The sequence below is a fragment of the Vitis riparia genome, chromosome 14 (assembly GCF_004353265.1).
Source record: "Vitis riparia cultivar Riparia Gloire de Montpellier isolate 1030 chromosome 14, EGFV_Vit.rip_1.0, whole genome shotgun sequence".
NCBI classification, from domain to species: Eukaryota; Viridiplantae; Streptophyta; class Magnoliopsida; order Vitales; family Vitaceae; genus Vitis; species Vitis riparia.
In genome coordinates this window covers 29,114,793-29,142,680 of record NC_048444.1, presented here as the reverse complement: position 1 = coordinate 29,142,680, position 27,888 = coordinate 29,114,793, and the positions used below count along the sequence as shown (strand labels likewise).

Below are 27,888 nucleotides of genomic sequence, written 5' to 3'. Positions count from 1 at the left end.
ACAGCTTGTAATCACATGGAAATCAGTATCAAACATGACAATCAAACTTATTTCTCGAATCGATAAAAGCCCAAAGTCGAAGTTGCATCATTTGTATCATCAAATATTCATAAACACATGGAAGAAGAATACGTACGTTCACCCCGGGTTCAAACCAAACCCAAACCCAAGTACTAAAATCAAAACTCATAAATGCATAGACTGAGCTTAAGCCACCGATCGTGAATCGTCTAGGCAGCCGATGGAGCCGCAATGTAGTGGACTACGCCGGCCTCCAAAAGCGCCGCCCTGAGCGGGTGCCCGTTTGCAGATGAGTTCCCGTAATCCAAGCTCTCATCATTGTATATCTCCCACCACTTCGTCACCAACATCTTTATATCCTCCCTCTCCATGTTCTCCTCCTTTCCAGTGTACTTCCATGGCTTTGAACCCTGAAAATCCAATACAGGCTTGTAAGTACTAACTTATCTCATTGCATAAACCTGTTTTTTAGATTTAGGATTTACGGATTAATATCGGAATAAAAATAAATGGTACTTACGGCAGCACAATAGCGAACAACTTTGGTTCTTTCAAGGTCAACGTGTTCTGGGTGGCGCCATAGCATGGGCAAACCAAGGTTGTAGGTTAGTGTAATGGGCTTGTAGGTATCTTTGAAGAACATATTCAAATAGTCCTGCAAACAGATGTATGTATAAGAAAGAGGTTTTCAAATAGTTGATACAACTGAAAGGAAATTTTTGATGAACAAGAAACTGAGCCTCTTTGGCTGCTCTCTAGAAAATGTTTAGTCGAGGATTTTCTGTTTTAAGAAAGCAAGAAACCAAAGAAACAGTTTGCTATGCATCAACCCAAGAGCCTGTTTTGTGAACATATTTCTGTTTCTCCATGCTAAAAGACATTTAGTGATTTTTTGACAAGTTTATCAATTGTTTTTGGGAAACCATTTAAAAAATTGTTACAAAATATGAAAGAATGGTTCAAAATAAAAAGAAATAATAACAGTTTGAAATAACAAAAATGCCCTCGAGAGTGTTACACCCAGGGGCATGTGTTTTTTGAAAACGTGTATTTTGATAACATGTTTTCAGGATCATTTTGAGAAAACAATAAAACGATTTTGCGAATACAAGCTTTAAAGAAAAAGGACAAAAAACAGAAGTGTTTTTTGAGGCAAAAGATTTTTCAAAAAATGAAAAACACCATGCTTGTATAACTACGCAAAAGTAGAAACCAAGGCACGAAGAGACAAGGAAAAAAATTGAGCCAAACAGAACCTAAACTAGTTAAAATGGCAACAAGACCGTCAAACCACTGTTCAGAAAAACAACTTTTTCCTAAAAAAAACAGCTTAAAGAAAAAAAAGAACGAAAAAGGACAAAGACCTCATTTTTAGAATTGAACGAAAGGCCACCATGCAAAAATTGTTCGAAACACTCCTTAAACTAGTTCAAAATGAGAAAAACACCCTCATGAAATTTGGCCAACCTGCTCAGCAAAAGTGCTAGCAGGAGTGATCACTAGAGTGCTGAGGAGATGGTCATAGACGGAGAGGTTAGGCTCGAAGATAAACATGCCGGCGTTGAAGTAGAAAGTGATAGAGATATACTATTAACCATGCATAAGCGTGGATTTAATAGTATGTTATTATGATGTCATTCTATAAACAATTATTTCTTTGTATTTAATTGGAGATTTGCATTAGATAAATTAATCTTTCGGCATAATTTAATAATAATTGTGTTAGTATATTTTATATATAACTAACTGGACCAAGTAGAGAATGGATGTTTTGTACTGACTGTTAAAACATATTCTCTAGGACATTAGAAATAAGATTTATGTTTTTAATCATGATTTAATTAATATGAGCAAATATAAAATGTCTTGTGTTTTGATTCATTAAAGAGTGAGTTTCATTTATTGGAGCGATAAGACTCGATGAGTTGGACAAAGACGCTTTATGTTTGCGATGTATTAAATAATGATTGAATCCACGTCTCGGTATAGAGATTGATGATGCACTTTAAGTAAGCTTATAAGGTTTCATAGTGTAAACCCTGCTGGTGGATTTTTATCCGACACATGAATTAAGTTAAGCGACAATCTTGAAGATCTATTGTTACTCAAATAAATTGTCAGTAATTTGTTTGATGTAAATAGCATCTGTAATCTTAACGTGGGAAACATAAATTATTATGTAATGGAATTGTAAGATTAATAAGGAGTTCAATCATGAATTTTTAGTGGTATAATTTGTGATTAATTATAATGAGAATATACTGGTCCTGTATGAATTCTTATTATAATTAGTAGCCTTGTTAATTTTATTCCTGCAGTCCCTGCTATGCCTTAATTGTTTGGACTATACATGAATTATGTGTTTTAAATAAATGATAGATTAGTTTTTAATTAAATTTATTTAATTAAAAATAGATAATCTAATTTATTTAAAATGAGCATTTTAAGGGAAAGAGAGTCACGCTTATATCTGTTTCTTGAAGCAAATTATACGCCAAAGAGTTTCTAAGAAAGCGGTCTTCTTCCCATCGAAGATTGGCATATTAGAAACAGAAAAGAGAGTGACACAACCCTAGCTATTGTTTTTCTGCCCACTCAGAAATCATAGTCCGGAAATTGATAAGGTAAACAACAGAAGATTGTAGGCGATTGTGGGCGTTTTCAGCAGAGAAAAAGGTCAGTCTTTTACATATGGTTTAGGCTTGCCTCCATGCTTGTTTCATCATGATTTGTTTCCGCTGCGTAAATCATGGTTTCTATCAATTGGTATCGGAGCCTTGTCTGAAACTCGTTTGGAGGTAGCTAAACATCTTTTATATAGATTCTCATATTTACGATGGATTGTTTTTGTGTTTCATCTATTGTATGATATAGGTGTTTTACGATTCAAAATCACTGAAGATTGATGCATGTTTATTGCTGTTAAAGAGAGATTTTGAATGACGGAAATGAGTGTTTTATATTATAATATTATATTGCATATAAGGATGTTAATGGCTGCCGTTTTCATCAAATGCTTCAATTATAATATTGTATTGTTGAATGCTTCTAATTATCGCAAATCAAGAGTGATAATGGCTGCAGTTTTTAAATATAAGTGCATAAGTTCACTGTTGTTCATCCGAATGTCATGCATAATTTCATTTGTGATTTTGGTGATTTGCCATCCGAGTTTCTGCAATAAGATTGTACTGTTGTAGACTGCGCAAAAGACAATAATTAGAATGCTACATGGTTGAACATTGGTGTTTATTGCTAATTTTTGTTAGGTTATTTTTCTATCGCAAATCAGAACATGCTTGCTGCAGTTTTGGTTTTGATAACATGAATGTTTTAGTAAACCAGCAGCTCGTTTATTTCCATTAATTTGTGAGTATTTCAAGAGTTGCTAGTTGTGATTACTTACATTTTCTTCCTCATCGGCAAATGATATGTTTTGATGTAATCACTGTAACTCTTCTAGTATTGTCTATATTTATTTATCTCTCTATCTGAGTAAATTAATTAGGGACATAGACTAGAAGTTATAATTTCACATTTATATTTAAGAGGCATGTTTTCTCCCATCGAGTGGTACATGTTGATCTTGTGTTGCTTTTATATGCATAACATATGTTTAGTTTAATTCTCCCATCGAGATTACTGTCCATGGATGTTATGATGCATATATGAATTTTGCTGTCATTATTGTTACTATGCAATCTTGATTTAAATTCAGTTTTTGATTATTATTGAATTGCTGTAATTTTATTTTATGCATAATCTTGTGACAGAATGACATCTTTCAATCCCTTAGCCAATATCCTAACCCAAAACAAGCTTGAGGGTCCTAACTATGTTGATTGGAAAAGAAACTTGGACATTTTGCTTACTGCAGAAGAATATAAGTTTGTGCTCAGTGAAGTGTGTCCTGAAAAACCCGATGAAGGTGCCACTCAAGATCAAATTAAGGCTCACTAGAAATGGGTTAAAGCTGATGAGATGGCGCGATGTTACATTTTGGCATCTATGTCAAATGTTTTGCAACATCAGCATCAGAAAATGGATACAACTTATGACATCTTAGAAAATCTCAAGGAGATGTTTGGAGACCAAACTAGTGCAACAAGGCAGAACGCACTAAGGGAGATCCTGACTTCTAAAATGGAGGAAGGACTCAAGTAAGAACTCATGTTTTGAAGATGATGAGTCTTCTGAATGACATGGAGGTTCTAGGTGCTAAAGTTGACAAGGCTACTCAGATTGAGATGGTCTTGAACACTCTGCCTCCCAGTTTTCAGCAGTTTCGTTTGAACTATAACATGAATAAAATGGATTTTACTCTGTCTAAACTGCTGAATGAGCTGGTAGCTGCTGAGACTATTATTAAGCAAGGAGCTGCACCTGTTGTGCTTAACATTGAGCGAGCTTCTTCATCTGTCCAAAAAAAGGGTAAGAAAAAGAAAAATGTTAAGCCGAACAACAATGGTGCTGCTAATGGTGTAAATGGTGTTGTGAAAAAACCGAAAGGTAAGTGTTTTCACTGCAAGCAACCTGGTCACTGGAAGCTACAATGTCCGACATGGCTAGCCAAGAAAAAGCAAGGTACATCTCCTTTTCATTTACTGGTTGTTGAAACTTGTTTAGCGGTGTTGACTACACACCAATGGTGTGTAGACTCAGGAACAATAATCATGTCTGCAATTCATTGTAGGGGTTTCAGGAAACACGCCAGCTAAGTAAAGGGGAAGTGAACATTTTTCTGGGAGATGGCACTGAAGTTGCAGTTTTAGCTGTAGGAAACATTGCTTTGAATTTTTAAGAATAATAGAACATTGATTTTAAAGAATGTCTTGTATGTTCCTTCGATTAGAAGGAATTTGATTTCAGTTTCTAGTTTGAGTAAGAACGAATATTCTGTTTGTTTTAATGAATTTTATGATGATTCTGTCGTTATTAAATTTAGAGAACAAATGATATGTTCTGGCTCTTTAATTGATGGTTTATATATTCTTAAAGTTACACCTGAACTGCAACTTACTAATTCTGAAGTAAATAACTTTGTTATTGTTGCTCCATTGAAAAGAAAGCGTCCTATTGAATTGAGCTATACTTATCTTTGGCATTTGAGACTTGGTCATATTAATTTAGATAGAATTTCTCTGTTGGTTAAAGATGGACCTTTGAGTTCATTGAAAGTGGAGGCACTACCAACGTGTGAATCCTGTCTAGAAGGAAAAATGACTAAAAGACCTTTTCCCTTAAAGGGTAATAGAGCCAACGATGTTCTTGAATTAATCCATTCTGATTTGTGTGGTCCAATGAGTGTCCAAGCTAGGGGTGGTTTTGAGTATTTTGTGACATTCACAGATGATTACTCAAGGTATGGATATATTTACTTATTGCGCCATAAGTCTGAATGTTTTGAGAAATTCAAAGCATTCAAGGCAGAAACGGAGAAGCGACATGGAAAATATATCAAGACATTACGGTCTGACCGTGGTGGAGAATACATCTCTAGGGAATTCATTAACTTTTTATCAGAACAATGGATTACTTCACAGTTATCTGATCCTGGTATGCCACAACAGAATGGTGTAGCAGAAAGAAGAAATAGGACACTTATGGAAATGGTTAGATCAATGATGAGTTATTCAGATTTGCCAATTTCATTATGGGGACATGCAATTGAGACAGCAGCATACATTCTGAATTTAGTTCCTTCTAAGTCAGTACTAAGACTCCTACAGAACTGTGGACTGGACGTAAGCCCAGCCTGAAACATGTTCGGATGTGGGGTTGTCCAGCACATGTGTTGAAAGGGAAAACAGATAAGTTGGAAGCAAAAACAGAATTATGTTTCTTTATTGGATATCCTAGAGGAACGAAAGGTGGTTTATTTTATAGTCCTAAAGATAAAAATATCATTGTTAGCACCAATGCACATTATCTTGAGGAAGACTATATTAGAAACCATATTCCCAAAAGCCAATTAGCCTTAAATGAGTTGAGAGGAGACACCATACCAGCTAGAATTTTTCCATCAGAACATGAACCTGAACCATTCATGGTCGGAGCTGACATTTCGTTACCTCAACGTAGTGGGAGAAATGTTAGTGGACCGGAATTTGAAACTTCTGACATTTCATTGCCTGTTGGTGATGAAGAAACTGTTGAAGCACCAGTACATGTGCCGTTTGAAGAACATATTGATGAAGTACAAGATGTGGTCCCACCAGTCATAGACTTGCCGGCCTTACAGCCATAGCAAAATGAAGGTGTGGCTGAACAACCTGTAGTACTTCGTCGTAGTGGGAGAACAAGACGACCACCGGTTCGATATACACTCTTGGGAGAAGCATTTGATAGAATCCCTAAAGAAGTGAATACCGAACCAGTATGTTACGACGATGCACTACAAGATAAAGATGCTGATAAGTGGCTTGTAGCTATGAAATCTGAGATGGAGTCTATGTACTCTAATCAAGTCTGGGAACTTGTAGAATCACCTAAAGGGGTGAAACCCATTGGATGTAAGTGGATCTATAAGAAAAAGAGAGGTATAGATGGAAAAGTGCAAACTTATATTCTTCTGCAGTAAGCAAAATGTCCAAGTTTCTTTTCCAATCAACATAGTTAGGACCCTCAAGCTTGTTTTGGGTTAGGATATTGGCTAAGGGATTGAAAGATGTCATTCTGTCACAAGATTATGCATAAAATAAAATTACAGCAATTCAATAATAATCAAAAACTGAATTTAAATCAAGATTGCATAGTAACAATAATGACAGCAAAATTCATATATGCATCATAACATCCATGGACAGTAATCTCGATGGGAGAATTAAACTAAACATATGTTATGCATATAAAAGCAACACAAGATCAACATGTACCACTCGATGGGAGAAAACATGCCTCTTAAATATAAATGTGAAATTATAACTTCTAGTCTATGTCCCTAATTAATTTACTCAGATAGAGAGATAAATAAATATAGACAATACTAGAAGAGTTACAGTGATTACATCAAAACATATCATCTGCCAATGAGGAAGAAAATGTAAGTAATCACAACTAGCAACTCTTGAAATACTCACAAATTAATGGAAATAAACGAGCTGCTGGTTTACTAAAACATTCATGTTATCAAAACCAAAACTGCAGCAAGCATGTTCTGATTTGCGATAGAAAAATAACCTAACAAAAATGAGCAATAAACACCAATGTTCAACCATGTAGCATTCTAATTATTGTCTTTTGCGCAGTCTACAACAGTACAATCTTATTGTAGAAACTCGCATGGCAAATCACCAAAATCACAAATGAAATTATGCATGACATTCGGATGAACAGCAGTGAACTTTTGCACTTATTTTAAAAACTGCAGCCATTATCACTCTTGATTTGCGATAATTAGAAGCGTTCAACAATACAATATTATACTGTGGCGAGTTACTCCACGATCTCTCACAGAAACAGTCCATCACAGCATGGAAATGCCCATTACCCAAATCAAACAAATGATCTATGTTACCAAACACCTGTATGTCTCCGTCCAAGTATATTATCTTACTGTACTCCACAAACTGAAAAAAAAAAAAAAACCCAGAATTAGAACAATTCAAGGAAGAATCAGAGGATGAAAATTTGATGAAATGGCTACAACCGCACCTCCCAGATGCGGAGTTTGGAGTAGTTGATGACGTAGTAGGCCATGGAGAACTGGGTCTGGTTTTCCGGCGGGTTCACCGGCTCGATCTCCCTGACGACGCAGATCAGCCTTGGCCAAACCAGTTGCAAAGGCCAAAGTAGGAGCCATTAGAACCTCAACCAAAGAAAACTAGAGAGAAAAATGAGAGAAAGTTGAATGTTGTTTGGATCCAGTTTTTTGCAAATACCGTGTGGTGTATTTATAGAGATTGAGAGTGGTTGGATGGAAGCAATAAAGTCAAATCAAAATATCTCAAAACGTCGTCGTTTCATTTGTTTCCAATTTCCGCATCAATCTTCTCTGCTCAAAACTAGGTCGTTTCATTCTACTCTAATTTCCAAGGATTTTTTATAATTGTACTGTGAATTTAAAATTAATTTTAAAAAATACAGTTCAGTGAAAAATATTTCCAAATCTAAGGTACTTTTTAGTTATGATCTTTTCCATGGAATGGTGCTTACTGGGAAGGCTATGAATTTTTTCAATTTATTATTATCATTTATCATTATTTCTTAAATTGACTAGAAAAAACAAATTGAGTATTTTCAAACGGGAGCAGTTGTGGGTGAATATTCCTTTGAGCTTCTCCTTCATATGGAGAGTTGTGAATTACCAGGAGCATGCATGATGGTCATGGTCCATGGGTGCATATGATGATGATGAACGGCTAGATTTGAAAAAGGAGGAGAAGAAGAAGAAGAAAAGGACAGACATGCTCATTTTCAAAGGAGTGGTACATTCATGTTAATAGGTTCACGTATTCTCATGCATAATAAATAATAATTCTTTTTTTTTAAAAAAATAATTTGGGGTTGGGGGTTGACTTCATAGGATGGGTTGTGTGGGGGTGAATCTTTCATACCAAGCCTTTGTTTCATACCAGCCAGCCCACCATTGCTCTCAAATACTTTTCCATACGCCTCTTTGCCCTTTCTACTTTCTAGACACCCCTCCCTCCTCTTCCATCTTCACAATGGTGAAGATTATGTGATAACCGGCATTCTCTCTCCACTCTTTTCTCCTTTCCGCTTCATTTTTCATTTTTGGTCTAGGATTCAGCTTACTTACACTTACCACAAGGGAAAGGTTGCCCCTTATTAAATATTATGCACTATATATATATATATATATATATATATATATATATATATATAATTTAAAGTATCATATGAAAAAAATATTAAAAGAATATTTTAAAGAGTGAATTAATTATAATTATTTTATGATTAAATGTAAAAATTTCTTTTAATTGATTACTAAAAATGTAACGTCCTAAAATTTAATCTAGGGGCAAAATAGTAATTTACAAATTAATTAAATTCATTAAGGGTGAAAGAGTCATTTTACAATTAAAAATCCTATGTATAAATTAAATTTTCCTCATGTTTTCTTCATTGAGAAAACTCTATCAACCAAAATTAGAGAATTGAAGATCGTAAGGCTCAAATATTAGAGTTTCAAAGTTTGAAGTTCATATTTTTTTTTTTTCCAGGTAAAATTCTAACCCAAAATTAATATATTATATTCGTTAGTTAGTTTTGAACACGTTAGTTATTCTTTGAAATTTTTTTAATTTAGATTAGGTATGGACCCGTATTTCCTCTCATGCGCTTCCACTCAAGTTCGATTTTTATTTGAAAAATGATTTATTTATTAGAAACTCACTTGGAGTTGCCATTTTTTTATTTTATTTTAAAAGGGTAAACAAAATAAGAAAGACAACTCTAAGTGTGACTTCTTATTTGAAAAAAGTGGTCTGTAAAAAATCAAATCAAGATTCAAGGGTCAAGTTACTTATCGGAAAGATCGGAAAAATATGGTAAAGACCGTAGCACCCCTCTAAGTCCTAAAAAACGAGTCTCTATTAATAAATAAAATGAAACAATCATGACAATCAGTAAGAAAATCAATAAATACCTAAAACGATCATGCACATGTGATAATCAAAAGTCTCGACTTGTATTGTTCCATTTTTGGGCGCCATTAAGTGTGAAGGTCCAGTTGGTTATAAAGAGACACCACGTGGTCGAATTCCATGCGGAGGGCGGTGTTAAGACAGTTAGTTGCCCCAAAGAGCGGATTAAGGCTAAAGGATACTGTATAAACAATGACTTGTTTTTTACTATAGACAAAAATGTCAAAAGCCAGATTACTTGTGAATTAAGATAATGAATTAAATTATTATAAATCTTGTAATATAAAATCTTGCATCCCTTTCAATTAAGAATGATAATCATTGAAAAATGATAGTTCAATTGCAAGTTGATGTTGTCAGTAGGATTATTAAATGAACTCCCATATCAAAATTAAGTCGATTGAAGGAGTAAATATTATATTTTGTCTCTTATGAATGAAAAAATAATTAAATTTGAATCAATTGTGCGTAATTTATATAAAGGATGTAGATGTTTTTTTTTTATAAAAAAATATATTTATTTTTTTTAAAACGGATGTACTCAAGGTTTTACAATACCAAATGAGGTTTAGGAATGTCTCAATTGCATCTTAGGGTCTATATAAATCAAATCTTAAACTCGAAATTTGAATAGTGGAAATGATTCAGTAATAAGGTTTGATTCGGTGGAGTTTTGAGTCTTCGTTCTTACTGAGAAATTTGAATAGTGTAGATCTAATCCTAGGTCAGTGACCGAGTGGAATTAGATGATAATAGCAGATTTTTATCTTTTTTTTGGTTTCATTATGCTTCTCATTTTCGATTAATTAGAGATTCAATTTTCGGTAGTTATAGTTTGGTTGGAGAGAATCCTGAGGAAAAAAAGGAGAGAAAGTATTCGACTCGAGTATCGAAGGTTTAAGTTTCCTCAGGCAATAAATAGCGAATATTTGAAGCTCAAATTTGAATTTCTCAGCAACAAAGGGATCCATGTGTTGGATCAATTGGCTCTGCTTTCTCGATACTACAACTTGTATGCAAAAATAACTTCAAGAAATAAAATTGAAAGAAACTTAAGAATCAACTTGTATGCATATAGATAGGAATTCTAAGCTTTTGATCACAAAAGCATATTGTAACTTTACACAAATCGTATGCTAATTAATGTATTTTGTTACATTCATATCATCCAATATTCATAAACCCAACAAATTCCAATCAACAAAAATGGAAATAAAAAAATCATCAACCTTACATATCCTCCCAATACAACCCTTCTCCTAGACTTAAAACTTTAGAAGAAAGAAGAAGAATATGTTCACCCTGGCTTTAAACCAAACCCAACTACCAAAACTAAACTCCTATATATATAAACTGAGCCTTAAACAACCGATCTAGGCAGCCGATGAGGCGGTAATGTAGCGGTGGACTGAAAGCGCCGCCGTGAAAGGCTGTCCATTTGCCGATGAGTTCCTGTAGTCCAAGCTCTCATCATTGTATATATCCCACCACTTCTTCACCAACATCTTTATATCTTCCCTGTCCATGTTCTCCTCCTTCCCAGTATACCTCCATGGCTTTGAACCCTGAAAATCCAATACAGATTTATTATAAGCCGGTCTACGGTTGTGGATTTAGGGTCTACGGATTAATTCCGGACTTAGAAATGATACTTACAGCAGCACAATAGTGAACAACATTGGTTCTTTGAAGGTCAATGTTCTCTGGGTGGCGCCATAGCATGGCTAAAACAAGGTTGTAGGTGGGTGGAATGGGCTTGTAGATGTCCCTGAAGAACATATTCAAATAGTCCTGCAAACAGAAATACACAAAATGGTAGGTATTAGATGATACAACTGAAGGAAAAGTTTCATGGACAAGAAACTGAGCCCCTGTTTGGCTGTTTCCTAGGAAATGTTGACATGGTTGAGTTTTGTAAGAATTTTCAGTTTTAAGAAAGCAAGAAGCCAAAAGAAACGGTTTGGCATACGCCAAAGTAGAAAAAACCGAAACCTAATTCAGGGAGGTGTTTGAAAAGGACAAGGCCCCAAAATCCCCGAAATATTTTTATAACAGGAAGAAAGAAAACAGTTGAGCCAAACATACCCGAAATCAGTTTGAAATGACAAACATGCCTTCAAGTGTGTTGCACCAAGGGGCATGTGTTTTTTGAAAACATGTTTTCAGTAAAAGCAAGAAAAGAGAAAAACCAGAAAAATGGAAGTCGAGGATAACAAAAAACAAAATTTTCAAGCAAAACAAAAACTAAATTAGTTTAAAACGACAGAAATGACCTCAAAACACCTCATCCATGTTAGAAAAACCAGGAAAAAAATAGTTTAGAGTTGAACGATTGGAAACCCAGGCAAAAATTAAGCCAAACAGATCCTAAACGAGCCAAAATGACAAAACACCCTCGTGGAATTTGACAAACCTGCTCGGCAAAGGAGGTAGGAGTTGTGATCTTGAGAGTGGTAAGGAGATCATCATAGACGGAGAGGCAAGGCTCAAACACAAACATGCCGGCGTTGAAGTAGAGAGGGGGTGCTGGACCCATCTCCGCCGGCCACTGCACCTTCTCCGGGCACTGCTGGCAGTACCCAATCTTGTACTGCGGCGAGTTGCTCCACGTCTTCTCACAGAAACAGTCCATCACAGCATAGAAATGCCCATCATCCAAATCAAACAAATGGTCTATGTTACGAAACACCTGTATGTCTCCGTCCAAGTATATCATCTTACTGTACTCCACAAACTGAAAACAAAAAAAAAGAACCCAGAATTAGAAAAAGTAAAGTAAGAATCAGAGGGTGAAAATTTGATGAAATGGCTAAGGACCCACCTCCCAGATGCGGAGTTTGGAGTAGTTGATGACGTAGTAGGCCATGGCGAACTGGGTCTGGTTCTCTGGCGGGTTGACCGGCTCGATCTCCCTGACGACGCAGCCCTGGTCCTCCAGAATGCGGCGGTGCTCCGCCGGGACGTCCGGCAGTACCGCCACCACAAGTGGGTAGGCGGTTTTCACCTTTCTCAGCCCCTTGGCCAGCCCCACCACGCCCTTCACGTAGTCGCCGTTACCGGCCAAGAAAGTTACATATGCCCGGCTGGAAATGCTGGCAGCCTTGGCTAAACCAGTTGCAGAGGCCAAAGTAGGAGCCATTAGAGCCTTCAACTAAAGAAAACTAGAAAGAAAATGAGGGAAAGTTGAAAGTTGTTTGGATCAAATTGTGAGTTTGTTGTAGATTTTGGGTGGTGTAGTGTGGTGTTTATATAGGCATTGAGGGTGGTTGGATTGAATCAAGAAAATCATATGAAAATGAGAAGTACGAGGTGGATCAATACATGAAACCCACGCGTCCATTGGGCTTTCTTCTCAAAACGCCGTCGTTTCATTTGTTGCTTTCCCCAAATTTCCACCAAAACGGTGTCGTTTTCCTTTCCATAGATTCCTGCGTTATCCTCTCCCTAGAATAATCCCCCCCCGTACGCGTGGCGGAAATTCCAATCCGACGATGAAGGAGAGTTCCGGATTCCAGTCCAAGGCAGTCGAATCCAGTAGAAGACTCTACTGATATGACTAAATTACCCTTTATATTTTTTTTATTTTTAAGTATAGTTGTTAGAGCCAAAAAATATTAATTTTAAGAGCAATTCATCGTGTTTTTCTGATGTACAAATTATCGTGTGAATCCAACCATTAACCATAAAGGATCAATATGAACGCTCCAAAATCGACCAAAATATGAAAATCTATAACATATCTTTACATATAAAATCATGATTTGGTTTTCTCGCATAATCAACGGTTCAGATATGTCGGCAACTTTCTACACCCACGATATGCGATACACCGGATCCCTCACCCTCGCGAAGTTTCACTCAGGGTAAATCCGGTGTTTCAAAAAAACGCCACCTCTTCACCGCCGCACGCTATCCTCACCGACCAGGCGTGTAAACCCTTTACACGAAAGGCGCCCCTTGTGGCGCCACTAGGCATGCTAACTGCCACGCGTCGAAAAAGCACACGTCTGTCATTTTTTATTATTCCAATTTCGGAACAGGTGAGGTGGGGGCCAGTGGTGGTTATTAGTGTGAAGATCGAATTCGTCAGAAGGAGCCTGCACCTAGCAGATCCCATGTAGAGGACGGTGATTCGCCACGTGTAAAGAACCCACATGCCTGGAAAGATCTTAATATCTTATAGTTATGTTAGTTGTCCTAAAGTGTGGACTAAGTGTAATGGATAATGTATAAATAATGATTTCTTTTGTACTATACACTACACTGTGGAAAGTCCATTACTTGTGAATTAAGGAAATGAATTAAATTTTAAGATAATGTTTTTTTCTTGCATTCAGACTAAGAGGCAGACGTCGCCGGAGTTGAGAGTGAGAGAGAAGTGGCCGATCAGAGGCGTACATCCGGGAGGAGGTTGGCCGTCCATTCCTTGGTAGGGGAATCTCAGATTGTTGATCTCCACCGTCGGCTTCCAGGTGATGCTTAGGGGGAAATGCCCAGCCATTGCCCTCGATCTTAGAAGAACTAGGAAACCTTGTTATTTACGGAGGTTTTGAATAAAAGTAATTTTGTTGTGGAATCTTTTGAAAATTGAAAAACTAGGAAACCTTGTTATTTGATATTGAAATTGTTTTTACACAAGAATAATAAAAATAACCAAATTATATTTATTTTTTAAAATTTATAATTCAATAGTCTAATAAATTAATTTTAATATATCTATGATTAAAAAAGAATAGATTAATTATATTTTTTAATCCATTAAAATAAATTACTTCTAATACAAAAATTAACGATTTTATGATAATTAATAGTACAATAAAAGAATATGATAGTTTATATGACCTTCCATTATAATATTTTATTTTTGAAAACAAAACAATTTTGAAAAGTATTTTTACTTTTTCTATTTTCTGGATTCGATTTCAGTAAAATTGAAAGATGTTAAAGATATTGATAAATGACTTAAATCCTATCTAATAACCTGATGGTTTGAAATTCTACTTCAAAATATTTATTAATATTTTATCGATATTTTCGACATATTCATAAAATCTAATATATTCATGTTTACTAATATTTTCATCTTTTACTCACAAATGAGAAAGTGCAATAATGAATGGTAGCAACAAGAGCAAGGTGGTGCAATAGTTGCCAATGCATAGTGCAATGAGAACGGTGTCAATGGAGAAAGGTGGCGGTCCAATCGTGACAGCTGTGCAGATATAGGATGAAAGTGTTATCTAGATCATTGAAATATATGGATAGTAAATGTGTATAAAAAATATACAAATAAAATGAAGTAGCTCACAAATAAGGTTGATCAAGATTAGAGTTTGACTTTATATTCTTAGAATGAATTTGTCTCACTCATGTACTTACAGTTTATTGATAATCATCTCCCAAGATATAACATTTTTTTTTTTTGTAATAATAGCACTTCAAATAACAAGAAATAGCAAATCACTTGGTGATTTGTACTCTCTTGAATACCAAATATTTGATAGAAAAGATAAATGACTAGACTTGAAGTTAGAAATGACTTGAATGACAATAAAAGAAAAAGAGTGGAAAGAATGGATGAATGAATGAAAATACCATATGAGATCCCTATTTATAAATTTAGTGGTGACCTTTAGAAGAAACATGTCTTTAAGGTAATAGACACATCTTTTGGAAAAGAATGTACCTTTTAAATATAAGACACATCTTTTAAAACAAGTTATACCTATTAAAAAACAATATGTCTTATAAGGAAAAGAAAATTCTAATTTCCATTCACTTACATAAATTCTAATAGAAAGGGGGTTATTAGATCCATGAGTGATAGATGTGGAGGGCGATGACAACGGTCATGAGATGGAAAAGAGAAGATAGAAGGAAGGAATGGAAGAAAGAAAAGAAAATGAAGGAGAGAGGGGAAGGAAGAGGGGGTGCCGACGTAAATATGACGCGAAGAAAAGAAAATAAAGAGAAAGGGGGTTTAGGAGTTAAATAGAGGGTTAGGATTTAATAAAATAAATGAAATGTTTAGATCAATTCTTATGCCCAGATTTATTCTATGAGTTTTAGGGTTAGGATTATCATTCTTAAGCCCTTAAACCTTAAAGGATTCATTCTCAACAGTCCGAAATCGACCATAATATTAAAAATCTATGACATATCCTTCATATAAAATTTTGATTTTGTCCACTTAGGAGTTTCACGCTCAACGGTTCACACTTGTAGACTGTGGTAGGCTGGTAACTTTTCTATACCCATGAGGTGCGACACACCGGATCCGCCACACTTACGAAATTTGAAATTTCCAACCGGGGAACAAGGCGTACGATAGTCCCCAAAGCTGCCACTTGGTCTATTTCCTTTTTGGAACATATGAGGTGGGTGGGAGCCAGTTAAGTGTGAAGATAAGGAGACACCACGTGGCCCAATTTCATGTGAAGGACGGCGCCTTGCCACCTGTAAAGGAACCACGTACCTGGAAAGATCTTCATGTTAGTTGCCGGATTAAAGCTAAAGGATAACGTATAAATAATTTTTTTTTCTTTTTTTTATTAGAGAAAATGAATTTTAAATCAAGAGAATTGAATTTATTAATAAATTTAATAATTTAAAACTCAAAAATTATATATCATAACTAAAAAGATAATATAAAATACAATAGTATTAACAACTATTAATTTTAAATTATTATTCTTTATTTTTAACAAAATAAATTTACTATACTCTTATAAAATGCTAATACATATTTTTATACTATTTATAAAATGATCATATAAATAACATTAGAAATTATTAATTTTGAATTATCATTATTCATTTTTAACAATATAAATCAACAAATGTTAATATCTATATGTTTATAATATTTATATATAATTTGTGATTTTATTATATCATTAATATTCCTATTTTATTAAAAATCTATTTATTTGTAATTAAAAAATTATTTTTATTATTAATAAGACATGAATTAAATTTAGATTAATTATTTTTATTATAATATCATAATTATTAATTATTTTATTTTAGGACACTTACTAAAAATTCAAAAAGCAGTTTCGTTTCTTTTCTATTTAGGACAGCTCGTAATCACATGGAAATCAGTATCAAACACGACAATCAAACTTATTTCTCGAATCAATAAAAGCCCAAAGTGGAAGTTGCATCATTTGTATCATCAATATTCATAAACACATGGAAGAAGAATACGTACGTTCACCCCGGGTTCAAACCAAACCCAAACCCAAGTACTAAAATCAAAACTCATAAATGCATAGACTGAGCTTAAGCCACCGATCGTGAATCGTCTAGGCAGCCGATGGAGCCGCAATGTAGTGGACTACGCCGGCCTCCAAAAGCGCCGCCCTGAGCGGGTGCCCGTTTGCAGATGAGTTCCCGTAATCCAAGCTCTCATCATTGTATATCTCCCACCACTTCACCAACATCTTTATATCCTCCCTCTCCATGTTCTCCTCCTTTCCAGTGTACTTTCATGGCTTTGAACCCTGAAAATCCAATACAGGCTTGTAAGTATTGACTTATCTCATCGCATAAACCTGTTTCTTGGATTTAGGATTTACGGACTAATATCGGATTAAAAATAAATGATACTTACGGCAGCACAATAGCGAACAACTTTGGTTCTTTCAAGGTCAACGTGTTCTTCCTACATATTGGATTTACCTTAAATCAAATGTACATATTTTTTTGAAGGGTACACACATAATTCCTACATAGTTTTCTTAAGAATCTATGTAATTATACATCTAAAGTCCTATATAAGTCAAATATTAGACTCAAATTAGATTGAATGATACCGCAATTAAACTCTAATAAGTCAAATATGGTTACTGTTCAACTCAAACCAAATGTATGATTGTTTTGAATGTATGGAAGGTTCAACTAGAAAGGGGTTTGGAAAGATTTTAAATGCATCCAAGCATACATAAGTCAGATCTTAAACCCAAATTAAGTTGAGTATGGTTACAATTTACCTTAAATAAAATGTATATATATATGGCAAAATGTTTGGAAGATGATTGGGCAAATTGTTTCGGAGGTCATTCCTCGAGTTATATATAAGGCTGAAAAAGTTCGGGGATTGATCCAAGGCCCGAATCCACGATCCAAATTCCGAGAGAGAAATTAACTAAGCCTTGTTGAGGAAGGCTATTAGTCTGCCCCATGCTGGTTCTTTATATTTCAAGATTTAAGCCGGATCAAGGAATTTACAACCTGGCCCAATTAGAAACAAACCCAATATTATTTGGGCCCGACCCAAAGGTTGGGTTGGACCCAATTTTTCGAAAAGAGATGCATGATGGCATATAGTTCGTTTTCTTTCTACATTTCTTGGAATTCTGGAAAACGAATTGCAATGGCCGCGATTCACAGTGTACATCATCAACGAATCCGGAGGATTAATCTTCTACGAGGTAAGAATCTCCTTTACATTTCCACGGAAATCATTTTCTGCTAAAACTTTTTCTGAGAAAATAAAAAAGGGAAAATTTTCATTTTGTTGCAACTATTCAGAGCTTGAGGGTAACTTGGTCGCTCCTGTAAGATTCTTTCTTAGGAAAGATATATCTTTACAGATGGAGTTCAGTTCGGAAAATTTTTGTGGACGCTGTTTTCTAGGGAAATAAATGGTGGTCTGACGTTGTGTATGAATGCTTAGGATTATGGATCGGCCGTACGGATGGACACGAATGATAGTTTGCGATCGGCGAGTTTATGGCATTCGATGCATGCGATTTCTCAGCATTATCGCCGACTATGGGTTGCTCAGGGATCGAACTCCTTGAAGCGGATGCATTCGATCTCCGTTGCTTCCAATCACTCACTTGTCTGCCTGGATTTTAATCTAATTTGATTAAAAAAATTTGAAATTTGAAGATTTTGCTTTATGTTGTGTTGGTTCTCCGTATGGATCCCGGGAAAATGTAGGAAACTGAAGGAAATAGAATTCATTACTCAACTAAGATAGTGAAAATGATTCCGTAATAAGGTTTGACTCGGTGGAGTTTTGAGTTTTCGTTCTTACTGAGAAATTTGAATAGTGTAGATCTAATCCTAGGTCAGTGACCGAGTGGAATCAGATGATAATAGCTGATTTTTATTGTTATTTTTAGTTTCATTATGCTTCTCATTTTCGCTTAAGTAGAGATTAAATTTTCGGTAGTTATAGTTTGGTTGGAGAGAAACCTGAGGAAAAAAATGAGAGAAAGTATTCGACTCAGAGTATTGAAGGTTTAAATTTCCTCAGGCAATAAATAGCGAATATTTGAGGCTCAAATTTGAATTTCTCAGCAACAAAGGGGATCCATGTTTTTGGCTTCAGTAGGTAGTGTTGGATCAATTGGCGCTGCTTTCTCGATACTACAACTTGTATGCAAAAATAGCTTCAAGAAATAAAATTGAAAGAAACTTAGGAATCAGCTTGTATGCATATAGATAGGAATTCTATGTTTTTGTTACATTCATATCATCAAATATTCATAAACCCAACAAATTCCAATCAACCAAAAAAGAAAAACAGTCATCAACCTTATAAATCCTCCTAATACAACCCTTCTTCTAGACTTAAAACTTTAGAAGAAGAAGAAGAATATGTTCAACCTGGCTTCAAACCAAACCCAACTGCTAAAATTAAACTCCTATATATATAAACTAAGCTTAAGCAACCGATCTAGGCAGCCGATGGGGCGGCAATGTAGTGGACTACGCCGGCCTCTGAAAGCGCCACCGTGAATGGCTTTCCGTCTGCAGATGAGTTCCTGTAATCCAAGCTCTCATCATTGTATATATCCCACCACTTCTTCACCAACATCTTTATATCCTCCCTCTCCATGTTCTCCTCCTTCCCAGTATACCTCCATGGCTTTGAACCCTGGAAATCCAATACAGATTTATTATAAACCGGTCTAGGGTTGTGGATTTAGGTTTACGGATTAATTCCGGACTTAGAAATGATACTTACAGCAGCACAATAGTGAACAACATTGGTTCTTTGAAGGTCAATGTTCTCTGGGTGGCGCCATAGCATGGCTAAAACAAGGTTGTAGGTGGGTGGAATGGGCCTGTAGATGTCCCTGAAGAACATATTCAAATAGTCCTGCAAACAGAAATATACAAAATGGTAGGTATTAGATGATACAACTGAAAAGGAAAAGTTTCATGGACAAGAAACTGAGCCCCTGTTTGGCTGTTTCCTGGGAAATGTTGACATGGTTGAGTTGTGTAAGAATTTTCAGTTTTAAGAAAGCAAGAAGCCAAAAGAAACAGTTTGGCAGGCACCAAAGTAGAAAAAACCGAAACCTAATCCAGGGAGGTGTTTGAAAAGGACAAGGCCCCAAAATCCCCGGAATATTTTTATAACAGGAAGAAAGAAAACAGTTGAGCCAAACATACCCGAAATCAGTTTGAAATGACAAACATGCCCTCAAGTGTTGCACTAAGGGGCATGTGTTTTTTGAAAACATGTTTTCAGTGAAAGCAAGTAAAACGATAAATCAGTTTAGTGTAATTCAAGCTTTAAAGAAAAAGAACAAAACCCGCGTTTTTAGAACAGAAAAACGGAAATCAAGGATAACAAAAAACACGATTTTCAAGCCAAACAGATCCTAAACTAGCTAAAATGACAAAACACCCTCATGGAATTTGACAAACCTGCTCGGCAAAGGAGGTAGGAGTTGTGATCTTGAGAGTGGTAAGGAGATCATCATAGACGGAGAGGCAAGGCTCAAACACAAACATGCCGGCATTGAAGTAGAGAGGGGGTGCTGGACCCATCTCCGCCGGCCACTTCACCTTCTCCGGGCACTGCTGGCAGTACCCAATCTTGTACTGCGGCGACTTGCTCCACGTCTTCTCACAGAAACAGTCCATCACAGCATAGAAATACCCATCATCCAAATCAAACAAATGGTCTATGTTACCAAACACCTGTATGTCTCCGTCCAAGTATATCATCTTACTGTATTCCACAAACTGAAAACAAAAAAAAAAGAACCCAGAATTAGAACAAGTCAATAAAGAATCAGAGGGTGAAAATTTGATGAAATGGCTAAAGACCCACCTCCCAGATGCGGAGTTTGGAGTAGTTGATGACGTAGTAGGCCATGGCGAACTGGGTCTGGTTGTCCGGCGGGTTGACCGGCTCGATCTCCCTGACGACGCAGCCCTGGTCCTCCAGAATGCGGCGGTGCTCCGCCGGGACGTCCGGCAGTACCGCCACCACAAGTGGGTATGCGGTTTTCACCTTTCTCAGCCCCTTGGCCAGCCCCACCACGCCCTTCACGTAGTCGCCGTTTCCGGCCAAGAACGTCACATATGCCCGGCTGGAAATGCTGGCAGCCTTGGCCAAACCAGTTGCAGAAGCCAAAGTAGGAGCCATTAGAGCCTTCAACCAAAGAAAACTAGAGAGACAATGAGAGAAAATGTGGGAAAGTTGAAAGTTGTTTGGATCAAATTGTGAGTTTGTTGTAGATTTTGGGTGGTGTAGTGTGGTGTTTATATAGGCATTGAGGGTGGTTGGATTGAATCAAGAAAATCATATGAAAATGTGAAGTATGAGGTGGATCAATACATGGAATCCAATTGTCCACTGGGTTTTCTCCTCAAAACGCCGTCGTTTCATTTGTCGCTTTCCCCAAATTTCCACTAAAACGACGTCGTTTTCCTTTCCTTAGATTCCTGCGTTACCCCTCTCCCTAGAATAATCCCCCCGTACGCGTGGCGGGGATTCCAATCCGACGATGTTAGAAAAAATCTGGACTCCAGTCAGAGGCAATCGAATCTAGTGGAATATTCTGCTCATATTACTAAATTGCCCTTGATTGTTTTTGTAATTACATATTTGAATCCATGTTATGGTTGTAATTCTTGTGATGTTAAGGTCGGTTTCATTTGTTAGGGTAGTTGTTAGAGCAAAAAAAGATTAATTTTAAAAGGAATTCATTGTGTGTTTCTCATGTACAAATTATCAGGTGTGAATCCAACCAATAACCATAAAGGATCAATCTGAACGCTCCAAAATCGATGTCGATCAAAATATGAAAAATCTATAAGTATATTTACATATAAAATGATGATTTGATTCATTTTTAGGCGTTTCACGCATAATCAACGGTTCAGATATGTCGGCAACTTTCTACACCCACGATATGCGACACACCAGATCCCTCACTCTCGCGAAGCTTCATTCAGGGGTAAATTTGGTGTTTCAGAAAAAGGCCACCGCTTCACCGCCGCTCCCTATCCTCACCGACCAGGCGTGTAAACCCCATACACGAAAGCCGCCGCTTGTCGTGCCACGAGGCATGTGACTGCCACGCGTCGAAAAAGAACACGTCTGTCATTTTTTATTGTTCCATTTTCGGAACAGGTGAAGTGGGGGCCAGTGGTAGTTATTTGTGTGAAGATTGAAGGCGTCAGAAGGAGCCTGTACGTGGCAGAATCCCATGCAGAGGACGGTGATTTGCCACGTGTAAAGATCCCACATGTCTGGAAAGATCTTATAGTTATGTTAGTTGCCCTAAAGTGTGGAATAAGTGTGGATTAAGTGTAATGGATAATGTATAAATAATGATTTCTTTTGGACCATAGACTAAACAGTGGAAAGTCGATTACTTGTGAATTAAGGCAGTGAATTAAATGTCAAGATAATGTTTTTTTCATGGAATTTATTGGAAGTTTCTTTGACTCGTAAAGAATATCGTGGAATATTCTTAGATTCTTCCTTTTTCTAAATAAAAAAATGGTACCCAAAGCTTTGAAATTAAAAAATATTAATTAATTTATTTATATTTTAAAATATAAATGAATAATTATTAAAAAGATAAGAAAATTAATTTATGAACTTTGGATTTTATAATTTGACAAATTTCCCTTATTAAAAAAAAAAAAAGAACAATAAAAAGTTAACATGCTATCAAATCTTTGTAACAGAAATTCTTTGGATTTGTTTTGCTAATGAAAGTGATATTTGGATATGGTAATTTAATAAAAATCAATTGGACCGTTTCTAATGCTTTTCTTGTAGATATGAGAATTTATTTATGGAAAATATTTTATATTGGACATTTTTTTTATGAATTAATACTGATAGACTCATAGACCCATTCAACAACCACTTTGATATGCAATCTTGGATTGATTTGTTCTTCTTTTTTTGGTGTAATTTTAATATTATGATTTTGATGGTCGACGAATTCAATTGAGAATCAAGGTAATAAATATATTAGATTCTTGGGTCATTTTCAAATAAATTAGAATTGAACATTTATCCACCATGAGAATATTTCCATAAATGTCCAAAATAAGTATGAAAAAAAAATTAGTTATTTTTATTTATATTTTTCTATATTTTCCACCCTAAAATCAAACCCCAAATAATTCTCCTTTTTGGGATTGCTGATGACCATTCATTTTGTTTTGGTGCTATTTTAGATTAGCTATTTTGATTTGATTGATTGTGATGCCCTCTAATTTTAGGGTCATTTTTTAAATAAGGCATATAGAAAGTCTTAAGTCCTGTTTGGAAACGTCTCAAATGCTAAAAAAGTGTCTAGATAGAATCCTTAATTATAAATCCCAGTCCCAAACAAGGCTTTAGACTGCAAATTTCATCTGATTTTTTTCATGTTAGTTTTTTGGTTTCTTTTCCAGGAAAATGATTTCCATCCCAACAAGGATTCTCGTGTGAATTCATTTTCTCCTGATTCCCATTTCCAAATATAGATACAAATTACACCATCAATGAAATCTCAAAGTCTTTCTGTTGACATCTCAACCAATAATGTGATCATTTCCTAAAGAACTTGAGCAGAAACACAGAAACCAGGTGAATGATTTAAGTAAGGACTAGACTCTTTCCAAGAATTATGTCATCTGTAGAGAAATCAGCCTCTTTCCTGAACGTCCCTCTGCCAAAATCCAGGTTGTATGAATCTGCAAGGCCTTCCACCAGATCGAATTCGGGTTTCCACCCAAGGACGCTCTTCGCTTTCTCAATTGATGCAAAGAAATGCTGCAGTTCATCAGGAAAAAAAACAGATGAAAATGTCAGTACCAAGGCTCCATTTCTAGCTATAAGATTCAGTCCCAGGTGAAAATCCCAGGATTTGACTTTGATTTGTAATGCAATGCTGCATTTCATTAGGAAGAAACTGATGAAAATGCTACAAATGAGGCTACATTTCTAGCCATAAGATTCAGTCCCGGGCAAAATGCCAGGACTGGGCTTCAATTTGCAATGTAATGACTCGGTAAAACCTTTGAAAAATATCATTTTCAAGCATTTATGTCCAGCGTGTAGAAAAATCTGAACTGTTCGAATTGTTCATATCATCTGATGTAGACGGAAAACAATCTGCAATGAGATTGGTTACTGAAGGAGCAACTTGGTAAGATTCTTCTCATATTGGATGGAAACGTGGGAAAAATCAAACACCCAACTAATTGCGGTTTGAATGGAAATAGACATGAATCAATGAAATAGTTTTCACTGATAGAGAAGTTTTCTGGTAAGCCCATATCGGAATTGCATGTTAGGAAGTCCATTTTTACCTGGTCACGGAATGGGAATGCTTTCTTTTTGCCAAAATCGAACTCCTTGGGGTTGTAGTGAACAATCTCAGGCTCAGGAAACCCGGCACCCTATAAGACACACACAAAACAAACACGTGAAGATAATCATAGAACTCCAACCATTTCATAAAGTTCTTTAGTTTTCGGTTTCTTTTTTTCCCATTTTGTAAGCATATTTTCAGGGTTACCTTTGCACATGCCCTTGCCAATCCATCAAAAGTGACGTATTTTTCACCAGAAATGTTGAAGACTTGCTTGCTGGCTTTCTCATTACTAAGAACCAGGAGAAAAGCCTTTGCCAAATCCTGGGAGGTGTTCGAGTTAAACCACATTAGAGAAACTCGCTTCCATTCAGCAAACATAAATCATAAATACAAATTTTTGTCACACTATGTTACATCCTGGCTGAAGGGTGTGTCGAAGAAAAAGGAGGTGTTAGCAGTTCCAAGTGTCTTGTTTTTTTTAAAGAAAAAACCAGGACTTCAGTGGGACTTCAGTGTGACTTGGAGTTGTTCCGTCCTGAGATACTGGGATTGCAGTTTCACTAACCTTAACATGACCCAGTTGGGTTATCTGAATTCCTGAGTTGGGGATTGGAATTGGGCGACCTGCTTTCAACCGGTGGAAGAACCATTCTTCAACAGGGTTGTAATTCAAGGGTCCATAGATATAGACAGGCCTTATAGAAGTCCAGTTAACACCCCTTGAATCCAGCAAGCTCTCTGTCTCGAGCTTCCCCTTGTGCCTGCTCTTTGGGTCAACTGCATCGGTCTACACAAGCCACCAGCAGGTCAGCAGTAATATCGAAAAATTCTAGGCAAAGGGGGAAAACATGGTATTGGAGAGGAAAAAAGAACATGAAAGTTTGCAGGAATTTATCGTTTCATGAACACCCATTTGTAAGTCTACTGTCAATAATGTAGGGCTGTAAACAACAAACAAAGGCTAACCAGAGCTTGATCTAGATTGAACTTGGCCCAGCTCTAATCATTTAATACCCTAAATTAAGTCTAGAATAGAGGATATTCCCACTATTTTTGCCAGGCTAGCTCAAATCTCTCAAATATTGAAATCATTAACTGAGTATGAGGTGTCTGAAAGAGGGTGTTAGACCCCAAATAATTCTTGAAATCCCATCTTTGAAAAGGCCCAAATAATTCTCAGAATTCTCTAAATCTCTAAAACTTGTTGTGAGTAAATTCCGAAAATGGTTCATGGTTTCAAAGTCACACTTAAGCCTTCAGGTAAGGTCCAAGCTCTCATAAAAACAGGTGTGATCACAAGCTTACCTCACAATGTGGTAGAAGATCGGATTTCTTATAAACACCAGCTGAAGAGCAGTATATGTACCTGAGATTTGGTAAAAACCTTAGGTTACTGACACAAATATCAAGCCTTCTACCAAGTTATCTTAGTCTATGTGTGATTACCATCACAGGAAACAAGTATGATTCAGTTTCAAATGCCAAAAGAGCATTGAAAATACATCATCCAAGGATCTTATGCATGGATGATCAGACTGCATCAGTTACAAATTTACAATCAACTTTAGATTGTTAAGAAAACTTACTGTTGTAGGTTTGGTAGTGCATCCAATATCGGTTCTATTTCAACTGCCTCTCGTCCTATGTCAGATATTTGTTTTCTTGTAAGTAAAATGTCAAATATACTCATAAATAATGAATGAACTCGAAAGAAGAAAACAGAATGTGTCTCTTATTGAAAGCAGAGATATATCAAGTACATTGCACACACCATTTATATCGTAGACAACATCAAAGCCTTCAGCTGCAAGACTGGTTTTCACAAATTCAAAGTCCTTTCTGTCTCCTTTCAAATGCAAAACCTACCAAAAAAAAAAAAAAATCAAGAAACAACTTTCATGCACTTGGAACATGCTGGTCATTCCTCAAGAGAGAATGAATACTAATGAAACCGGGGATGAAGGCGTGAGAATTCATGTTGACAAGGTACATAATATACCTTGGAAGAAAATTCAGCATAATCCTTGTCTGATTCACCTGGCAATTGTTGGGTGATGGCTGCTTTTCCTCTAGTAAACAGAGTCACCTGCCAGTAATAATTTGTGCTTCAATCATTCTAACAGTCAAAAGAATCGGTTTTCCTATTGTTAGAAACCATATTTTCAATACCTGATGACCCTCTTTGACAAGAAGCCTTGCCAGAAACACACCGATAAATCGAGTGCCTCCCATCATAAGGATTTTCTTTTCACCTGATGCCGTAACATGTAATGCCCCTTTTGGCTGGCATACCTTTCTCCTACACTGCAACCAAACACAGATATTACAAAACACATGTTATTATTACAAAGCAAATTGGAAAATATATAGATAAACCATTCTGACACTTGAAATATGTTGATATATCCAGAAAGCTTAATGAGTTCTAATCTGCAGAAGTTAAAGAAAATCAGATTATGAGCCCACCCTCCACATGTGGGAAGCTGAATTCCTGCTATACTTGATATGTTTTACTATTCACTTACTCAATACCCAATTGATGGAAATGGTGAATTGAATCAATTCAGTTGTTTCAAGAAAACTGACCTCAAACAAGTGAAGGGTTTTCTCTGTTTTGAACTTGTGGATTAGCTGAAAACTAAAACCTAAAGACATGTTCCTTTGATTTTCCTTTTCACTTGTTTGAGACATATAGACAAACCATTCTGACCCCGATTGATATTACAATTAGATTGTCACATATAAAAAATTTACGAGTTCTAAGCTGCAGAAGTTAAAGAAAATCAGATTATACCCTCCGCAAGGCTTGAAGATACCTTCCATTACTTGCAAACTCAAAACCCAATTCATGGAAATGATGAGTTGAATCAACTCAATTGTTTCAAACTACGTAATGGGTTTTCTGTGTTTTTGAACAAGTGGATGTGCTGAAAACTAAAACCTAAACACGTATTCCATTGATTTTGCCAAGTTCCCAGCAACAATTCACCAAGTCCCCCAACAAAACCAAACAATGTCAATGAAATCACCAAAGTTTTCTACAAAAGGGTTGAAGAAAAGGGAGAACCTGAATGTGATTGGTGAGTCTGATGCCATTGAAGTCAGAGAGAGAGGAGGGGAGAAGGGAGAAAGAAGGCTGATTCTGATGCTGCACCACCAACCTTGCCATGACTCCTTATGACGAGGGAGTTGGATTGGAAGGAGTATAGAGCTTTGAGTGTGTGTTTGAGAGGGTTTCTCTGTGTCCATCCCTTCTTGTTGATTTGGCTTAGGATAAGACAATGACCCACCTTACTTTGTTGTAACTTGTAACTTATATCCACAGCCTCTCATTCAAAGAATACCATCACCCCTCTCCTTCCTCTGTTGCCAAAGCATTAAAAAGAGTCAAAAAAAAAAAAAAAAAGAAAGAAAAGAAAACAACCTATCATATTAATTGAAATAATTAATCTCTATTTTTGTTAAAGAAAAAACATTTTTCTATCTTCAAAAACATATTGAAAAAATTTTAGATTCAACAATTTGCATAAAACATGTTCTAAACACTTAAAATAATTATATTACAATAAAATTAAAGTGTTTTATAACTAGATTTTGTAATGTTTACAAAGTGTTTTGAAAAACAATTGAAAGCAAAAAAGTAATATTGAAGTGTCTTCATAGATAATAATTTGAGAAAACTA

At 36.0% G+C, this 27,888-nt stretch overlaps 5 protein-coding genes across 5 annotated transcripts; 1 reads left to right on the top strand and 4 right to left on the bottom strand.

Moving 5' to 3' along the window:
* Positions 1–219: 219 nt before the first annotated feature.
* Positions 220–8,356, bottom strand: LOC117930644 (galactinol synthase 2-like). The gene is made up of 7 exons (XM_034851277.1): positions 8,328–8,356; positions 7,675–7,783; positions 7,355–7,589; positions 2,535–2,597; positions 1,489–1,595; positions 542–676; positions 220–431 (listed from the first exon to the last, which is right to left on the bottom strand). Exons 1-7 carry the CDS (start codon positions 8,354–8,356, stop codon positions 231–233), a joined length of 879 nt encoding a protein of 292 aa, XP_034707168.1. The 3' UTR covers positions 220–230.
* A 2,325-nt stretch (positions 8,357–10,681) lies between these two features.
* Positions 10,682–12,851, bottom strand: LOC117929665 (galactinol synthase 2-like). Its single transcript, XM_034850023.1, has 4 exons — positions 12,451–12,851; positions 12,043–12,363; positions 11,286–11,420; positions 10,682–11,194 (listed from the first exon to the last, which is right to left on the bottom strand). The coding sequence occupies exons 1-4, from the start codon at positions 12,766–12,768 to the stop codon at positions 11,003–11,005; spliced, it is 966 nt and encodes a 321-aa protein (XP_034705914.1). The 5' UTR covers positions 12,769–12,851; the 3' UTR covers positions 10,682–11,002.
* A 5,324-nt stretch (positions 12,852–18,175) lies between these two features.
* On the top strand, positions 18,176–22,269 carry LOC117929552. Its single transcript, XM_034849863.1, has 2 exons — positions 18,176–18,477; positions 21,741–22,269. Exons 1-2 carry the CDS (start codon positions 18,366–18,368, stop codon positions 21,956–21,958), a joined length of 330 nt encoding a protein of 109 aa, XP_034705754.1. The 5' UTR covers positions 18,176–18,365; the 3' UTR covers positions 21,959–22,269.
* LOC117929550 (galactinol synthase 2-like) lies at positions 19,083–21,123 on the bottom strand. The gene is made up of 4 exons (XM_034849862.1): positions 20,710–21,123; positions 20,301–20,621; positions 19,612–19,746; positions 19,083–19,521 (listed from the first exon to the last, which is right to left on the bottom strand). The coding sequence occupies exons 1-4, from the start codon at positions 21,025–21,027 to the stop codon at positions 19,321–19,323; spliced, it is 975 nt and encodes a 324-aa protein (XP_034705753.1). The 5' UTR covers positions 21,028–21,123; the 3' UTR covers positions 19,083–19,320.
* Positions 22,270–23,326: 1,057 nt separating the features above from the next.
* Positions 23,327–27,436, bottom strand: LOC117929481 (chloroplast stem-loop binding protein of 41 kDa b, chloroplastic). Its single transcript, XM_034849776.1, has 10 exons — positions 27,273–27,436; positions 26,375–26,509; positions 26,205–26,291; positions 25,977–26,067; positions 25,792–25,846; positions 25,511–25,571; positions 24,771–24,992; positions 24,410–24,526; positions 24,201–24,290; positions 23,327–23,661 (listed from the first exon to the last, which is right to left on the bottom strand). The coding sequence occupies exons 1-10, from the start codon at positions 27,372–27,374 to the stop codon at positions 23,485–23,487; spliced, it is 1,137 nt and encodes a 378-aa protein (XP_034705667.1). The 5' UTR covers positions 27,375–27,436; the 3' UTR covers positions 23,327–23,484.
* Positions 27,437–27,888: the final 452 nt, after the last annotated feature.